Genomic DNA, 18,996 nt, shown 5'->3' on the forward strand with positions numbered 1-18,996 from the left:
CCAGCAATTCCTGAAGTAGGCAGATATACTGAAAATAAAGTGAGATACTTCTAAAACTGCCTATCGAGCGTAGGTGAATCGCCGCAGTCTTCTCTTTTCCAAGCCAGTTTGGAGAGCTGCGTCCCTATTTCCAATCCAGTTTTCCCCGACTGCGGCGGAGTAGAAAGGGTTATGCATTTGACCGCCATCTATTTGACTCAGCTTCCATCTTCCCAGCTTTAAAAGTGATTCAAAGAATCTAAAAGTAGCTACTTTATTCTTTCTAGACGCGACGACAGCTTTCAAAGTGGTACAAGTCGGCGACGAGAGAATGTTCGAATGCGTTGTCTGCGCGCGACAGTTCAGAAAGAGGCAGCTGGTCAGGCAGCATTACCTCCACGTACATTTGAAGCGTCGACCGAAGAAGTACAAATGTCGCTTGTGTAACTTCCACTTCACCTGCACCACCCGACCGCGGCACATGGAGACGGCCCACAACATACAACGCCCGAAATGCAACATCTGTGACAAGAAGTTCTCCTACCCTTTCCTTTTATTGCAGCACCAGAAATTCGAACATTTGGGTGAAAAGCACTACATCTGCCAAATCTGTGGCAAAGCTTTTGGCAACGCCAACGCACGGAGCCGTCACAAGCTGACGCATTTCAATGAGAATCTTCTATGCCCGCACTGCCCAACTATTTTCAAGCAAAGCAAAAGTCTTAAGTACCACATGAAGACCCAACACGGAGCGCAGACGGTTACGTGCCCTATTTGCAATGAGCGTTTCATTCAATCTAGCGATTTGAAGCTTCATGTTAGAGTGAAGCATCCAGAATTATGTTGATGTTCGCATTAGCTAAGCGAATCGGCGAAATCGGAGCGACTGGATCAAACGCGCGGGTTTTTATACAACCGTTCTGGACACAAGCGGGCGGAAGACTAATTCCGCTTGGTGAGATCTTTAAATGAAATGTTTTAAATAAAGAATATTGAATATTGTTTTTTGCGTGTACGATAATAGTAAAAGTCTATGGACATTTTAACAGTATCTTCCACTAAATAGATCATAAACTATAAACGAAAGGTCTACGAATGTAATTTTACAGCGTAAATTGAGTTCTTGTTGTAATGGATTCGTCATACATTTGTCCTTGGAACTAAGTAAACTATTTTGCTCACTCGGCTCTTCCTCCATTCGATTCGGCATCAGCTGAACATTTTGGTATTTTAAGTTGACATTGACGTTCTCGACTCCAGCACAGGCCTAAATCAATGTGATCTAATCTCAGCTGAGGCTGCCCTCTAACTATTTTCTTGTTTGTGGCTGCATCGTTTAGAAACGATGATTCTGCCAACGTCAAGGTTCAAGAGAAAATACTTTAAAAAAAATATATAAAATATATATAATTTTGGTCGGTTAAATTAAAATAATCGGTGGATAGTCCAGTGGTAAAGATTGGTCCTAGAAAACCTAGGCTGCCCTCAAGATCATGCTCAAGTCCCTGTTTTTATATGAGAACTGTCACATTGACATGATTTTGAGGGCAGTCTCGAAGCTGAGATTATTTTATTAATACCACCCTTGGTATTCTTTTCTTCTGTAAAGTAAAATAAAAGGTGTTTTATATAAATGTTTCTTATTTTACAGTCGAGTGAATTAGTAGCTTTAATTGTATTGTGGTAGTCGCTTCTGTTAAAAACCGGACCTGTCAAATCTTCAGGTTAGGTAAGCGGACCCTGTCAAAAACGGGATAATGCTAGGGTGATGATGATGAATTGTATTGTGGTAGATCCAGTAGTCAAAAGAAAATCTATTAACATAGGTACAGAGCATACTCCACCACGTTACTCCATTGCGAATTAGCGGAGGAACAAGTGTCTTTACTTGTGTAGTAAGTGGGTATCCTAACATATTTTTGTATTTTTTTTATACAATATACACCATATGATCGGTGGTGTACCGTCCCCAGGACATTTTTGCTACTTTAGAAACGTTCTCGGCAGTAAAAAGGCACAAAACTTATTTAAAAATAGCTTTATTACCTAACCTTTAGATAGATAAGACCAAAGTACAAGAGAGAATAAGTTCAAAAAGAAAAGCAGCCTTGCTATTAAAGAATTTGTACAACGGGAACATTGCTGCGAACAGCACATCGCTGCATATGATCATTCCGACCTCACACTTACCTTGCTTCCTTCACATTCATCAATCGTTTCATACACGCACGCCGGTTCAGAGTAGATTGTACTGAACCTTTTCTAAGGACATGTCCAATTTGGTCAATGTACGTCCTTCTAGGTCTTCCTCTGCCAGCTCTACCATCAACCTTCGCTTTATATACCGCTTTCGTCATCCATTATCCTTCATCCTCTCTACGTGTCCCAACCCTTCCTTTCAACCGTTCCTTTCTTTATAAATAAGTTTAAAAACTTCTTTCTAATCTTTCAAGGTAATCTGCTCGTCGATGACTTCGTTATGGAAATCAGCGACAACATTAAGAAGTATTCATGCAAAGCTTGTAAAGTAGCATACAGACGCGTGTCTGACCTACGTAACCATATAATTAGATCCCATCTAAAACAGAAGTTCATCAAATGTCGCCTATGCCCGGAAGAATTCATGTACCACGCACAGAGAAAACAACACATGTACTCGAAACATAGCGTGGAAAAACCTGAAAAATTAATCTGTGGTCATTGCAATAGAGGGTTTTTAAGGAAAAACACACTGGCTGAACACATGATGGACGTGCACATAGAAAAAAAATGCCGGCGATGCGTTCAGAAATTCACGAGAAAAAAGATTTTATTTCACATGAACGAGGCTCACGGTGTTGCCATGCCGACTTGCGGCGTCTGTGGTTTGCGAACGTTGAAGGAAAGCGCGCTAATCCGCCATCAGAGAAACGTGCATTTGAATGAAAAAAATATAAAATGTAGCATCTGTGAAAAGAGGTTTTATACGCAATCGAATTTGAAGGATCATATGATAACTCATGAGCAGAATAAAGTGTTTAAATGTGGTGATTGTAGTAAGTGTTTTGCGAGGAAGGAGTGTTACAAAGCTCATTGCAGGATTCATACGGGCGTCAGGCCTTATAAGTGCAAATTTTGTGCGGCGGCCTTCATCCAAAGAGCAAGTTTGCGGTTTCATATGAAGAGCCATCATCCTAATAACTTGTGAACTGTAAAAACTACATAAATTCAACATTGGCGCCGATTCCTGTACACACCATCTAATTTTAAGTTAAACCTATCATTTTCCTTTCCGTTGAAAAAGAAAGGTACGGGTAATCGACAGGCATAAACTTTATGGAACGCACGTCAATTTTAGGCAGAAATTAAAAAAGCCCTTCCAAAACTTTATATTGGCCAATAACCCGGCAGAATTAAGTTGACAGCACACGTCAAATGGGTTGCATATGAGCGAGATGCCTATTTTCTCGCCCGGGTTATTAATTAATTTTAAAATTAACAGTTGTCAATTATTCGTCCCTTTCCTTTTCGGCGGATAAGAAAATGACAGGTATAACTTAAGGATTCGCGGCCCAATTGGGGCCATTATATACAATTATATAACATAACGTCATTGGAAAGAAAATTACGTAAACGCCAAGTTATCCTCAATGTTATGTTATGTAAGTATTACTAGACAAAAAAAATATATACAAAGAAAACAATGCAGTCTTACGTTGACGCTATAGTCTAAATTGGATAAATGGGTTAAAAAATATGACAAAAAAAAAGAGATTCAGACCATGATTCTGAGTTGATATCAAGTCGCAAAAGTATGAAACTGAAAATTATTAGAAAAGGCACTAAAATTTTCATGAAATTTTCGACTGGAAATTACACTTGATATCAACTCAGAATTATGGTCTGAATCATCCCCCTCAGTATTCGTTACGGTGCGGTGTCACTAACACCGATACATTGTAGCCATACAATGGATGTGGATACAGGTATGGCTACCTGGGGATTAAAAAGGCCACATTCAACAATTCATATAAAAATGCAATACTTCTATCTGACATTTCTTTGCATTGCGCAAATGTCAATACTTATATTGCTTTTTTAGATGAATTGCTTCGATGTGGCCTTTTTAACCCCCCCTGTGCGTACTTGCAAGTACGTGAAAGTACGTGAGGGTGTAAGTGACATCGTAACGAATACTGAGGAGCATGATTCAGCTCATTATTTTGAGTAAATTGGAATTTACTCAGAATGATGGTCTGAATCATCTCCCTCAGTATTCGTTACGATGTCATTAACGTCCTGTACTATATATAAGTCTATAGCCTCTATAGGATTCGAGATTTACTCACGGGATAGGGTTCCCGTGAAACTGCTATGGCGCTTGGATTGGATTGGATGTGACTTCAGTACTTAACGAATTTGAAAACGGCCTCTGTGGTCTGGTGTTGAGCGTTGCGCTTTCGAATCCCTGTGGGTCTACAAAAATCTCTTTGTGTTCCGTAGTTTGGTTAGGACATTGCCAGCTGATCACCTGATTGTCCAGAAGTAAGATGATCCGTGCTTCGGAAGGCACGTTAAGCCGTTGGTCCCGGTTACTACTTACAGATGTAAGTATGTAGTCGTTACTTGAGTCACGTCAGGGGCCTTTGGCGGCTCAATAATAATCCTGACACCAGGGTTGGTGAGGTTGGTCATATACCTCATAACCCACACGATAAGAAGAATGAATTTGAAGAACTTCGAGGTAAAAAAGTAAGTAACACATTCATTTTAATTTTATTAAGTACTAGAGGTATATTTACATTTGATTTAGTATTTATAATACAGGAACCTAGTCACAGTATTTTTTTTATGTAAAACGTTGCAAACTAATAATATACTAATTTTGAATTTTCTCTGAATAAACGATCAATCCAACATAACATAAGCTCAGGACTATGTTCCAATGAGATAGTCAGAGGCACCTCCATCGCAAGATGAACTAAGTACCCACACCTCACCGAGCTTTCTGTTAGACCAACGTGTTACGTGGCGAACCGCCAATATCCTCAATAGATTTTATCGAACTTTTCGGTTTGTTTAAGTACGAGATAAATTATGAAATTCTAATTACTAAATAAAGACAGATCTAAAACTGACGAAAAATATTTATTTTTCTCTATTTAATAACTTATTTATGAATTTTGAAATCAAGAAAAAGTCCGAAATTTTATCACGTTTTTCTATGACGACGCAGTGTGCCTTTTCATACAAACATAGTAATTTCATGTTTTGACGTTTAGTAAAAAGTAACTGGCGGGTTTAAAAGGCCACATCGAAACAATTCATCTAAAAAGCAATTTATTGAAATTTGACATTTGCGCATATAAATGTAAGTGCGCAATGTAAACAAATGTCAAATAGTTATATTGCTTTTTTAGATGAATTGCTTCGATGTATTTTAACCTCCCTGATTACTCTTTTATAATAAGTACATAATTATCGCGATTAAATATCAAGCCTTTCCAATGTCACTCGGCAACATTCTGTCCCGTTTATGTGCATTTTTGACTTGAGACGACAGCGCTCGCTGGTTGTCGAATGTCTTTTCACATATTTCGCATTTCAGCACAACAGGGCGCGCACCGTGCACCGAAACCTCGTGATTCTTTTTCTTCGCATAATCCGTGAACCTTTCCCCGCAATAACCGCACTTATTCCTCTTATTCATACATTTATGTACTGCTCTTTCGTGATCCCGTTGCTTCACTTTCGTGTCATAAACTTTAGAGCAATATGTGCATTGAAAACTCCCCGTAAGATGCCTATAGCCATGTGTCAACAAGGTACGTCGGTTAATGAACCCACTTCCACATATTTCACACACATGATTCTTAAAATGCACATTCATATGCTCGAATAAGACTTTAAAATTATTAAATTCGTTACTACACAAAACACATTTGATTTTCTCCCGATTCTTTTCAAATCTGAACGGCATTATGTGGCCTTTTATTTCTCTATCGTAATGTTTGCCGTGCTCTTTAGATAAATGATCGATTAGTTCGTCTAGTTCTTTAATTTTCGCGTCGCATAACCGGCAAGTGAGTGAGGATATGTCTAATTTTACGACGTAGGCGGCCATGGATTTGCCGCGCATAAATGTAGAGAAGCTTTTTTCATCGTGACTGTCCATTGTATGCTGTTTCAATTCAAGTGGTTCAGGAAATTGCCGAGAACAGAAGCTGCACCCATAACCTATCCCTCCGTAGCTCCTGATCGGCGTCGCGTTAGAACATAACATTAACATAACAGCGTTATCAATATGCTTATTCACTTCATTCAGTTTTCTTAACTTAATTTGTACAGCAGGCCTGTTTGGTATCTCAATAATACTATTTCTCTTTATATTAGTACTCTTTTGTGGCTTTATAACGATGACAGCTTTCCGGGTTTTCTTTTCTTCGTGAAGTTTCGGGTTGAGATAGATTATTTGTTTGCGCGATTTACCTGTAAAGAGAGAACAAGATTAATTAATCAAATTTAATAGTGATAACTATTGCACTAAAATGTTTACAGAAAATTACATGTGTGTGAAATGAACAGGGGCTTTTCGGGCAGGAGCCTGTATCTTGGGAAACTGATTAACAGACATCTCAGGACAACAGATAGGCAGTCTGTAACCTGGGGACACCCGCCTCCCCCCACACACAAAAGCTGGATCCACTCCTGTATATTCTTATAGACAACTTTCCCAAGTGACCCAAGCCCCACGTTGGGCGCCACTCTCATAAGAGTTTATACCACATGCATGTGTCTGACCATATAGAGCAAATGAGTGGTCAGGTGGGTTAAAAAGGCCAATATTGAAGCAATTCATCTAAATAGCAATTTGACATTTGCGCATATAAAAGTAAGTGTGTAATGTCATCAAAGGTCAAATAGCAATATTGCTTTTTCAGATAAATTGCTTTTATGTGGCCTTTTTAACCCCCAGATCAAATTGCTCAAAGTAACATGTATTTGCATTTTGTAATAACGTCGTTAGGGGTAGGTACGAGAGATTTATAAATAGAACAGTGTTGGAAGAAGAAGTATTATAATAAGCATGGCATACAAATTTATGTGAAGCGGAGTAAAGAAAGGCTTTTTGGCGGGAAACGGGAACGGAATAGTTGCTTTCTTCATTGAATAATGTAAATAATTAATACGAAGTGGTGTTTTGTCGTTAATGATCGCATTAAGTTAGTCGGAAGACATTCGCGAGTGTTATTATATTGGAGAATTCAATAAACAAAGTGCATCTGCCTATTTTCGCTTCGTGCCAAGAAGCCGCTTCATAACTCGAAAGTTTATGCAGACTTTTGAGTTAATTCGTTTGGGGTTCGGAGTAGGAGTCTACTCCGAGGGTGGGGGGCTTAGGTTTCATCAACATCACCTTTCATAATTTCATTAATCATCAAGAGAAAAAATACGTCAGACATGGCTGTATGGGCATAGTTCCCTTTGCCTTACCCTTCGGGGAAAACCAAAACAAAAAAAAACGGAGTAAAGAAATAGTAAAAACATTTTCAATTTTTTAAAATGGTAACATTATAGCACAGCAGCATACAGTCAGCATACAGCCAAGCGCCATTGTTTCGATGTTTCTGACAAACAAACATATATGATTATTTCTATTACATTTCATATTTCCATTTAAAAAAGAAGATGACGTTACTCTCGAATATTCCTGTGAGAATAATGTCAGGGCCTTGGTTTAACAGCTGTGAAAACGACAAATTTTCCTATGTCCCTTTCGCACTAGGCTCTATACTATATGTTTGTCCTCTTATGATCCAATCACGCCATCATAAACATTAGAAAATTATATTTTGATGATGGCAGGTAGTTCAAAATTTGGTTTATTAGAGTAAATTAATGTCGAGCCTAAGTCCTCTTTCGCACTTGGCTGTACCGTATCTTTCTGTCATTTTCTAAAATTAACATACTACATTTAATGGAATGTACGTCGTTTTAAATACTTACATCACGGTTGATACGGGACAGAAATATACTATACAGCCTTGTGCGAAAGTGACAGAAAAATGTGTTCTGACGGCCATTAAACCAAGACCCGACATTACTCGCATACATTTGTCTTCTTTTTTAAATGGAAGTATGTAGTGCGTCAGAAAGAAACAAATATATGTTTGTCAGAAACAAATAATAGCTTCCGGCTATATGCTGACGAAATACTACTAAAATTTCGAACTACCCTCAACATTCATTGTAGTATGAATAATTAGATAACAGGACAGGAATATATACTACAGGTAAGTGCGAAAGAGACATCTATTGTTCTGAGAGCTAGTCTATCAAGCAATATTGGTAGTGCAAGCGAACTTCTACAAACTTATGCTATCCTGGTACATTAATCTGCGATTCGCTGCAAAATTACCGAATCAGCCACCAATTTGAAACTGATGTTTATTATTTTTCTCTTATTGCATATTCCATTAAATTTAGGATGTTAATTTGAGAACAGGTCAGTAAGATAGTGTACAGACTAATCCGAAAGAGGAAACTAAACTCCAAATTTTAACCTGCCCGCCATCATCAAATAATTCTCAAATATTTATGACAGTGTGATTGGCTCATATGGGACGGAAATATAGTATACAGCCTAGTGCGAAAGGGACATAAAATGTATTGCATTACTCTCGTATGTTTATCTCCTTTTTTAAACAGATGTGTGTAATATGTCAGAAAGAAACAGATATACGTTCGTCGGAAACAGACAAACAATAGCGCCCGACGGTATGCTGACGAAATACTACTAAAATTCCGAACTACCCTCAACATACATCATCAGATGATTAATTTGAGAACGGGACAGAAAGATATTATAAAGGCAAGTGCGAAAGAGACGTCTATTGTTCTGAGAGCTGGTCTGTCACGCAATATTGGCTGTTGCCAGAGAACTTCTACAAACTTATGCTATCCTGGTACATTAATCTGCGATTCGCTGCAAAATAACCGAACTTGGCCTAATATTTTTTCCTCCTATTGGTTTATTATACATTCCTTTGAAATGCATCATCATCCCACTCTAAGCGGGGTCGGCACAACGACAAATTGGAATTGAAGATAAATAATATATCAATAAGCTGAACCATTTATCTGTTTTTGTGTAAAATTGTGTTGACTTCGTTTCTGTGTACTATATACAATAAATAAATAAATTATACTTTGCTTCCTACACTCCGCTTTATTGTTTCATTCCTGAAAACAATCTATGTCCGTTATGTATCTTTAAGTTATTGTAGATTTGCCACATGACATTAAATGACAAATGGGGAGCGCTGAGGGCACGCTTGCCTCTCACTTTGAGGTCGCAGGTTCGAACCCAGCACAGACATGTGGTGTTCCACATTATACACAAATATCTGAAAATTATTTGATGATGGCGGGCAGTTCAAAATTTGGCTTGGAGTAAATGAATGTTCGGTAACAATAAGTATAGTTTACTCTTTCGGATTAGTTTGTACACTATCTTTCTGTCCAGTTCTAAAATTAACATCCTAAATTTAACGGAATATGCATTGGGAGAAAAGCAAATTGGTGGCTAATTCGGTAATTTTGCTGTGAATTTCAAATGAATGTACCAGGATAGCATAGGTTTGTAGAAGTTCGCTTTCACACAGCCACTATTGCTTGAGGGACCAGCTCTCAGAACAATACACGTCTCTTTCGCACTTACCTGTACACTATCTTTCTATCCCGTTCTCAAATTAATCATCTTATGATGTATGTTGAGGGTAGTTCGAAATTTTAGTAGTATTTCGTCAGCATACAGTCGGGCGCTATTGTTTGTCTGTTTCCGACAAACATATATCTGTTTCTTTCTGACACATTACACACATCTGTTTAAAAAAGGAGATAAACATACGAGAGTAATGCAATACATTTTCCTATCTCCCTTTCGCACTAGGCTGTATACTATATTTCCATCCCATATGAGCCAAACACACTGTCATAAATATCTGAAAATTATTTGATGATTGCGGGCAGTTCAAAATTTGGTTTTGAATAAATTAATGTCGGGCCTTGGTAACAAAAAGTTTAGTTTTCTCTTTCGGATTAGTTTGTACACTATCTTTCTGTCCTGTTCTCAAATTAACATCCTAAATTTTATGGAATATGCAATAGCAGAAAAATAAACATCAGTTTCAAATTGGTGGACCAATTCAGTAATTTTGCTGAGAATCTCAGATGAATGTACCAGGAAAGCATAGGTTTGTAGAAGTTCGCTTTCACACAGCCACTATTTCTTGAGAGACCAGCTCTCAGAACAATAGACATCTCTTTCGCACTTGCCTGTATAAATATCTTTCTGTCTCGTTCTCAAATTAATCATCTTATGATGTATGTTGAGGGTAGTTCGAAATTTTAGTAGTTTTTCGTCAGCATACAGTCAGGCGCTATTGTTTCTCTGTTTCGGATAAAAATATTTCTGTTTCTTACTGACACATTACATCCATCCATTTAAAAATGGAGATAAACATACAAGAGTCATGTAATACATTTTCCTATCTCCCTTTCGCACTAGGCTGTATATTATTATACTATTTCCGTCCTATATGAGCCAAACACACTGTCATAAATATCTGAAAATTATTTGATGATGGCGGGCTGTTCAAAATTTGGCTTGGAGTAAATGAATGTTTGGTAACAATAAGTATAGTACTCTTTCGGATTATACTGTACACTATCTTTCTGTCCTGTTCTCAATGTTCTCATCCTAAATTTAACGGAATATGCATTAGGAGAAAAAAAAAATTTGGTGGCTGCTAATTCGGTAATTTTGCTGTGAATCTCAGATGAATGTACCAGGAAAGCATAGGTTTATAGAAGTTCGCTTTCACACAGCAACTATTGCTTGAGACACCAGCTCTCAGAACAATACACGTCTCTTTCGCACTTACCTGTACACTATCTTTCTATCCCGTTCTCAAATTAATCATCTTATGATGTATGTTGAGGGTAGTTCGAAATTTTAGTAGTATTTCGTCAGCATACAGTCGGGCGCTATTGTTTCTGTTTCCTACAAAAATATCTCTGTTTCTTTTTGACACATTACATACTTCCATTTAAAAAAGGAGATAAATATATGAGTTGCCATGGTTTCACGGCTGTCATATCAATACATTTGCTTATGTCCCTGTCGCACTTATCTGTCCGCTAATCTATCTGTCCTGCTTCTAAATTAACATCCTTCGTTCAGCGGAATATTTAAATAGGAAATAATAACGATAGTTTTTTTAATAACAATATTTTTTCTCTTTCACACTAGGCTGTGCGCTGTCTTTCTGTCCTGTTCCTAACTTAATCATTCTATATTTAAAATTACTTATGTTTGTCATTCAATGAAACTTACTACGCACACGATGACTCGCCAGCGCCTGTTCCTTTTTGCACCTCTCAGTAATACATAATTTCTGTCGATGTATGCGCTCCTAGCAAATACTTGGTCCTTGGCTCCTAGTCATAGAGAACTTTCTAGACAACATTGGACTTGGAAATAGGGAAAATACGCTCAAAATAAAACAAAAAGTATGTACTTAATCGGTTTTGTATTTACGTAGGTAGGTACTGTAGCGAAAAGGAGCACTTGAAAACGAAAATAAAAGTGGAATAAAAGTTGCTTTTAAGACATTTAATTCATAATCAAAACAGGGAAAATTCAACGATAAAGTAAACAAGCAAGCGAGAAACTATTATGAATTTTGCTAATAGAAATGAATGGTAAGTGTGTATATAAAACGGGTATTACCTTCTGTTGATCAACAAAAGATTGCTGTAAAAAAAAGGAAAACCAAACTTCTAGCTATCTTTTTCAACGAGCAAACGTCATGGACTCTTCGGAAGCCGAGTGAGAGCCCTCAGCGTTCGGCCTCAGTTCGGCAAATCTTCAATAAGTCCCGTGATATAAATCTACTGAAGCAAAGTAAGATATTGGAACCATATAGCGTATCATTCGAGCTTTCGGCGTTCTACTTGTCCAGCCAAGAAGTGAAGAGGCCCGAGCCATCTACTAAAAGCAAATCACTTCACTTCCAATTCATCGATAATTAATGAGGTATTCTTCTCTCCATCAAATGGTAAGTCTTCGTATGAACTGTCAGAAGAGTTTGATCATTAAAAGTTTCGTCGCACGCCTGGCACTTCAGCACCAGCGGCGTCGCACCATGTTCCTTCACTTCATGATCCTTCTTCTTCCTGTAATCTGAGAACTTTTCATCACAATACCCACATTTGTTGGTTTTACTCGCTTTCACGTGGACAGATCTTTCATGGTCCCGTCTCTTGACTTTAGTATCGAAGACTTTAGGGCAATGTGAGCAGTTGAACACCCCAGTTATATGTCTGTAGCTGTGGCATTGTAATGTGTGCTTATTCACAAATCCACACCCGCACACCTCGCAGACATGATTCTTGAAGTGCACATTCATATGTTCCAACAGAACTTTGAAGTTGTTGAAGTCGTTACAACAAACAGCGCACTTAAGACCTTCGGTTTCGAACTTAAAAGGAATGATATGGTTTTTAATATCAGAGTAGTAAACCTTTTCGTGTTTCGATACTAAATGGCTTATTAGGTCTTCTAAAGTTTTCATGTTGCCACCACATAGTTTGCAAGCTAGCCAACTTATGTCTAGCTTCACGATGTACCTGACCATAGTTGCTCGCTTCATAAATGAAGCTTTTGTCTCATCATCATGTTTGGACAATGTATGTTCTTTTAAATCCGAAGGTTTAGCGTACTGATCTGAGCAGAAACAGCATTTGTATCCAACACCAGCATGACAACGGATTGGAGTCGCGTTAGAGCAAAGCAGAATCATTCTGATGTTGTCCAAATGTCTATCCAACTCGCTCACTCTTTTCAAATGTATCGTTATCTTCTTTTCTTCGGGTTTTCTAAGGATTATCTTTTTGAGCCTTCGTTTTTCAGTTTTAAGCGCGGGTTTTTTCACTTTGTCAGGCTTATGTCTCTTCAGTTTGTCTTCTTTTAGGATCAGCCTTCCCCGTTTTGCCTTTTGCAAGCGAGCTGCGAAAAGAAAAGTGCAGGTGTACAAAGGTACATTGAGTACTTAAGTCTACAGCTAATATGGTGTCACGGACAAGCGCCATCTAGCGCATATTTTATGAACCAATTAGGCAATCTCAAAGATATTTGAAAATGTAACGTAGTAACCAAAAAATCCAACAGATGTCGCTAATAACTGACGCAGTAATAAAAAAGAATACCAAGATGGAAGGACGATCTAAATAAGGAGTTTTATTTTCTGCTTACGATTAAAATTTCTACCAATTACATTATCTATTTCATCACATAGTATCTAGATTATATACTTTATTGCACTTAACAACTAGTTACATCACAAACATGAAATGGACGTTTACAAGGGTGGACTTATCTCTAAGAGAGATCTCTTCCAGCCAACCCAGAGGTAGTATAAGAATATCTGCGGGAGAATAAAAAGAGGTGCAATATATGAAATACATTATAATAATTATATCTACATACAAAACTGTTTAGAAATGATAATAATAAATATATCTAGGTACTTATTTAAAGAATATTTATGTTCAAGGATGGAATTTTCAGTAATACCTAATTTCGGTAAGGTCGGTGGCGGTAAACGCGCTCGGTCTGCGATTGTTGAAGTTAAGCAACTTTCGCAAAGGCCGGTCATAGGTTGGGTAACCATAAAAAAAAGTCTTTAACTAGAGTTCCTCCGTGCTTCGGAAGGCACGGTAAGCCGTTGGTCCCGGCTGCATTAGCAGTCGTTAATAACCATCAATCCACACTGGGCCCGCGTGATGGTTTAATGCCCGATCTCCCTATCCATCCATAGGGAAGGCCCGTGCCCCAGCAGTGGGGACGTTAATGGGCTGATGCTGATGAATTGTATTTAATGTTAAAGAAGTTAAAATGGTCAATCAAGCTATTTAGTTATGTTTCGAACTAGTAATTTTCTATTTAGTCATTTGCAATGAGGAAAATATAAAATGTAGCTGAAATGATATCTAGTAGTTTTGCGTTTCAGTCTTTAATGTAAGTTTTTTTCATTTTTTTCATTTCATTTTCACAAAAATTACTTTGTAGTCACTTCCCTAGTTTGGTTAGGACATTACAGGCTGATCACCTGATTGTCTGAAAGTAAGACGATCCGTGCTTCGGAAGGCACGTTAAGCCGTTGGTCCCGGTTACTACTTACTGATGTACGTAGAGATGAGGGGCCTTTGGCGGCTCAGTAGTAACCCTGACACCAGGTTGGTAATTCACCTCACAACCCACACGATAGAAGAAGAAGGAATATTGATATCTAAACAATCTGAGATTCAACCCATTGACTCACCTAATGTGTGTAGGTAAACCTAGAGAACTGGCACAATGTCAAAAAAGATATATTTACACAAGCTAAATTAAGCAACACAGACATCGTAACGAATACTAAGGGGGATGATTCCGACCATGATTCTAACTTATTAGGTGTCAAGTCGAATTTTCCGACGCATAATTCATGATTGTTTTTGTGTTTTTCGAAATTATTTTCAATTATATACTTTTGCGATGGATAATTCCACTTGATATTAACTCGGAATAATCAGCTGAATCAATCAACCGGAGGGAATCAACCCTCTCCGGTTGATTGAGAGGAGGCCTGTGCCCAGCAGTGGGACGTATATAGGCTATTTATGTAATCAGCTGAATCACCCCCCTCAGTATTCGTTACCTACTTATTCGTTACGTACTTTAGTATTCAATCGTAGGGCGTTCACACACGCAGATGCGTGTGTACGATAACACAACTGTGTAATGTCTGTGTAAAACGAGGTGTTTTGTATGAAGTATAACATAACATAAGCTCACGGAGTCATTCATCGCAAGAAGAACTAATTACGCACACCTCATCGAACTTTCTGTTAGGCCAACGTGGTAGGAATTAAGAAAAAGATGATACCTACATACTTATTAACATACGTGTAGAAATAATGTACAACCTTCAAAGTCTAAAATATATTTATTTTAAGTATTTCCGGAGCAGCGTTCACAGTTACGACATATATTCTTACTTCTATAGGCATAAATCGTTGAAGGCTTCATTAGACTACCTGATTCATAGGGCACGATGCATCGGGTGTAGGTAGGTATTATTGAATATATAGCGAAATCGTGCGACCCCCCCTCTCCCACAACCAATCGATGTGCTACTACACTACCCGATCTCGACGCATCGGGTCCGATGGATTGGGTACGTAGTCTATTATAGCCTAAAGTTAGATTAGGAGGAGATGAGGATGCAGTTCTGATTAGTTATTGGCTTCGATTCCTGCAGACACCTCTTAAATTTATTTTAAGTTATACCCGTCATTCTCTTATTCGCCGAAAAGGAAAGGGACGGAAGATTGACAACTGTTAATTTTAAAATGAATGAATAACCCGGACGAAAAAGCAAGGCATCTCTCTGATATGTAACACGATTTACGTGCGTCAACTAAATCTGTCGGGTTATTGACTAAAATAAAATTATAGGAGGGTTTTTTAATATCTGCCTAAAATTGACGTGCGTTCCATAATATTTACGCCTGTCGATTGCCCGTCCCTTTCCTTTTCGGCGGATAAGAAAATGACAGGTTGTACTTATAACTTAAAATAAAATTAAGTATCTAGATGGTTTGTGCTGGAATTAGTATCAGTGAGCCTTTTTATAAAATCTCATTTGGTTACGAACACCTTGCAACATACTCATCATCTCCCTAGCATTATCCCGTTTGTCACAGGGTCCGCTTACCTAACCTGAAGATTTGACAGGTCCGGTTTTTCACAAGCGACTGCCTGTCTGACCTTCCAACCCGCGAAGGGAAAACAGGCCCAATACAGGTTTGGTCACATAAAAATGCATTTCTCGGAAATGTGGGTTACCTCACTATGTTTTGTAGAATATCAATGTAATATGGAGTGGACAGCGAACGACATACTAATCGACCGAGCCAACCGGTGAAAAACTTTGGTACTTAAGGTTGAATTACCTAGAGGTGGGTACCGAATTTGTAAACTTGTATTAGATAGTTGCGACAACTTTGGGAGCCATTGCTGTAGATACCTATGCCATAGACATTTATAAAGATAAACAGCCTATATACGTCCCACTGCTGGGCACAGGCCTCCCCTCAATCAACCGGAGGGGGTATGGAGTATACTCCACCACGCTGCTCCACTGCGGGTTGGTGGAGATGTTTTTACGAAATAAGAATATAAGGCCATAGAATAAGGAATAACACTACGTACAGAACGGCAACTCTCCGCTCCCCACCAGCGCGAAGACAAGACAAAACGATCGTCCTCGAGCGCGTCCAACAATATACTGACCGTTCCTACACCAATGACGGTAGTTTGATAAAAATTTACGGAGAAAAACTTTTTTGTCTTACCCACCGTTTCTGGTTTTTAACGTTGCATGCTTGTAAGCATCATAGAATAAGGAATAATACTGCGTATAGAAAGGCAACTCTCCGCTCCCCACCAGCGTCTGAGCTAGGTTTACCTCACCCCCCCTCGGACATAGTTTTTAGTTTAGTCTTCAATCGTAAGTATAGCGTTACACGTCACACACACAGATGCGCGTGTACGAAAACATCAAATGTAGTGTCTGTGTAAAACGAGGTGTTTTGAATGCATATAACCCGGGTGCTTTCAAGGCCAGAGTGAACAGGCACCTTCTGGGCGAGCTCCATCTTAGGCCTCGTCAATGCCTTCGGGCAAGTCTGGGGCCAAGAGCAAACCCATCAAAGGTAAGAAAAAGTGTACGGGGTCTGCCTATGCATGTGTCTGATATTTGACTTTCTGGTCCACGTTATGTGCATCTTTCTTGTGCTGTATCATCATACTTCGGTTGAGAAACGCTGCCTCACAGAACTCGCATTTATAGTTCTTATAGTGACCTGTTGTGTGCTCTTGTAGAGTCAAAATATCATCGAACGTTTTCGAGCACTCAACACACGCCAGTTCATCACTATCATCCCCAAATTTGAAAGGAACTATGTGGTTCTTCAGCTCATGTACCGTTTCGTTATGATTTGTCTTCAAATGGTTCGTTAAACTGTCCAAATCATCGATTTCCAGGTCACAAATTTTGCATTTCAAGTTGCTTATGTCCATATACACTATGTATCTGGATAAAGTTTTGATTTTGAGGAAATCTGGTATTGCGTTATCGGAGTGCGATAGCGTATGGCCCTTCAGCTCTTTTGGATCGTGGAACTGTTCGAAGCAATAGCTACAGGCGTATCGTGAGCTTACAAAGCATCTTATGGGAGTTGCGTTAGAACAACGCAATATCTTGTTTATGTTCTCATATTGTAAGTCTAATTCTGTTATTCTTGATTTCTGTTCTAAAGCTCTACTTTGGCTGGAGCGCCGCTTTTTAGAAGCGGGCTTTATAGTTATGAAGGAAGAGAAATTCAAATTCTTCTTCAGTTTTATTTCTTCACATTCTTCTTCCGTTCGTTGCATTGACCTCGTGGTACCTGCAAGAGAAATCTTTATTTAAAATTTAATGTAAGTAAGTAAAGAAATTAAACTTACGAACGTAGGTAATTCCGATTCCTGTAGGTGAAACAGAGAGTCGCTTCGATAAAAAACCGGACCTGTCAAATCTTCAGGTTAGGTAAGCGGACCCTGTGAACACGGGATAACGCTAGGATGATGATGATGACGTAAGTCAAAGAAAGAAAAGAAGTAAGCAACAAGCAATAAGGCAAGTTTTTGCAAGCAATTGCTATTTAACAATAAGGCTGCCAATTGTGCTTCTCATGAGATTTTTGTAATTGTTTTTGTGTTGTGTTTATAATATATGTGCAATAAAGCGTTTTTGTATTGTAATGTTTAGTGGGCAGGATATAAACTTAAACTAATTTTTTTTCGTTTTTTTTTTTACAGCAACTCCAAGCAGACAGTATGTGGACACTTTTAATGGATGGATACACTTCACCATTGACATTATGGAATCGATTATATTTCTTCAATCCTTGTTTATTAAAAACTTTTCAAGAATTTAATACATTTTCTATTTTTTAAAACAACCGACCGCCATTTTCCTGTCATTCCATTCCGCAATCGTCTCTTTTCTCTCGCTCACTCCTCGCTCTCTCTTTCACACACCTTTGCGTTACGTTTCATCCAGCCTACCATTCTTACACTTGGGTTATTGTACATTCGCCACATTTTGTAAACTCCATACATTGAAAGTAAACTCGCCACATGCATTAAAAATATGTGTAAATTAGCCACAGGTAGGTAATGGATGATGTAAATTCGCCACAAATCCTCAGTTCACATATTTTTTGCTAAAAGTAGCGATAGCAAGCAATCTTTTAATTTTTTTTAGCGAATAATTATATTAATATAATTAAGAGAGTACGAGTTAAAAGCCAATGAAAACTAATAAGAAATTAAAATCAGCCACATGAGAACTGTGATTTTCAAGTAGATAATGGTTGAAATTGCTGTTTATGAAAAATAAATAATGTTTTTATTTTACTTATTGTTTGATTTTTCTGCAGACGTTACACAAAAAGCAATGGTGGCGAGTTTACAATAATCAAAATTAATAATAAACAATTTACTACATAAAAAATAGAACTGTGGCGAGTTTACACATATTTTTTTCTGTGGCAAGTTTACTTTGTAGCGAATGTACAATAAATAACCCCTCTCAGTCTATCCTTAGGATTAGCAGAACGTAGTGGGTAGCTCACTGGGACGGGCTAACCTATAAAATGCTACTTAGGTTCTATGACGATCTTGTGACGTAGCGAGTAGGCGCCGCTACTTCAAAAGCGCACCCCTGATGCCGGGCAGCAGCGGTATCAGTACTGGTTAGAGGTTGAGGAAATGGATTCCGGTAGGGCTCTAGCTAGAACATCACCGATTGAGAAATTGGTCGGTGTACTGCGGAACGGAAGGCGATTGGGGCAACCACCGTTCTACACGCCCTATCTATGGAG

General features: G+C 38.4%; 3 protein-coding genes across 3 annotated transcripts; 1 reads left to right on the plus strand and 2 right to left on the minus strand.

The window, feature by feature from the left end:
* Positions 1 to 310: 310 nt before the first annotated feature.
* LOC126378744 (zinc finger protein 888-like) lies at positions 311 to 5,062 on the plus strand. Its single transcript, XM_050027125.1, has 3 exons — positions 311 to 739; positions 802 to 934; positions 2,433 to 5,062. Exons 1-3 carry the CDS (start codon positions 311 to 313, stop codon positions 3,164 to 3,166), a joined length of 1,296 nt encoding a protein of 431 aa, XP_049883082.1. The 3' UTR covers positions 3,167 to 5,062.
* A 6,556-nt stretch (positions 5,063 to 11,618) lies between these two features.
* On the minus strand, positions 11,619 to 16,553 carry LOC126378994 (zinc finger protein 423-like). The gene is made up of 2 exons (XM_050027570.1): positions 16,427 to 16,553; positions 11,619 to 13,030 (listed from the first exon to the last, which is right to left on the minus strand). The coding sequence occupies exon 2, from the start codon at positions 12,822 to 12,824 to the stop codon at positions 12,051 to 12,053; it is 774 nt and encodes a 257-aa protein (XP_049883527.1). The 5' UTR covers positions 12,825 to 13,030; positions 16,427 to 16,553; the 3' UTR covers positions 11,619 to 12,050.
* Positions 16,554 to 16,807: 254 nt separating this feature from the next.
* LOC126378745 (zinc finger protein 93-like) lies at positions 16,808 to 17,503 on the minus strand. Its single transcript, XM_050027126.1, has one exon. The coding sequence runs from the start codon at positions 17,501 to 17,503 to the stop codon at positions 16,808 to 16,810; it is 696 nt and encodes a 231-aa protein (XP_049883083.1).
* Positions 17,504 to 18,996: the final 1,493 nt, after the last annotated feature.

The sequence above is a fragment of the Pectinophora gossypiella genome, chromosome 27 (assembly GCF_024362695.1).
Source record: "Pectinophora gossypiella chromosome 27, ilPecGoss1.1, whole genome shotgun sequence".
NCBI lineage: Eukaryota > Metazoa > Arthropoda > Insecta > Lepidoptera > Gelechiidae > Pectinophora > Pectinophora gossypiella.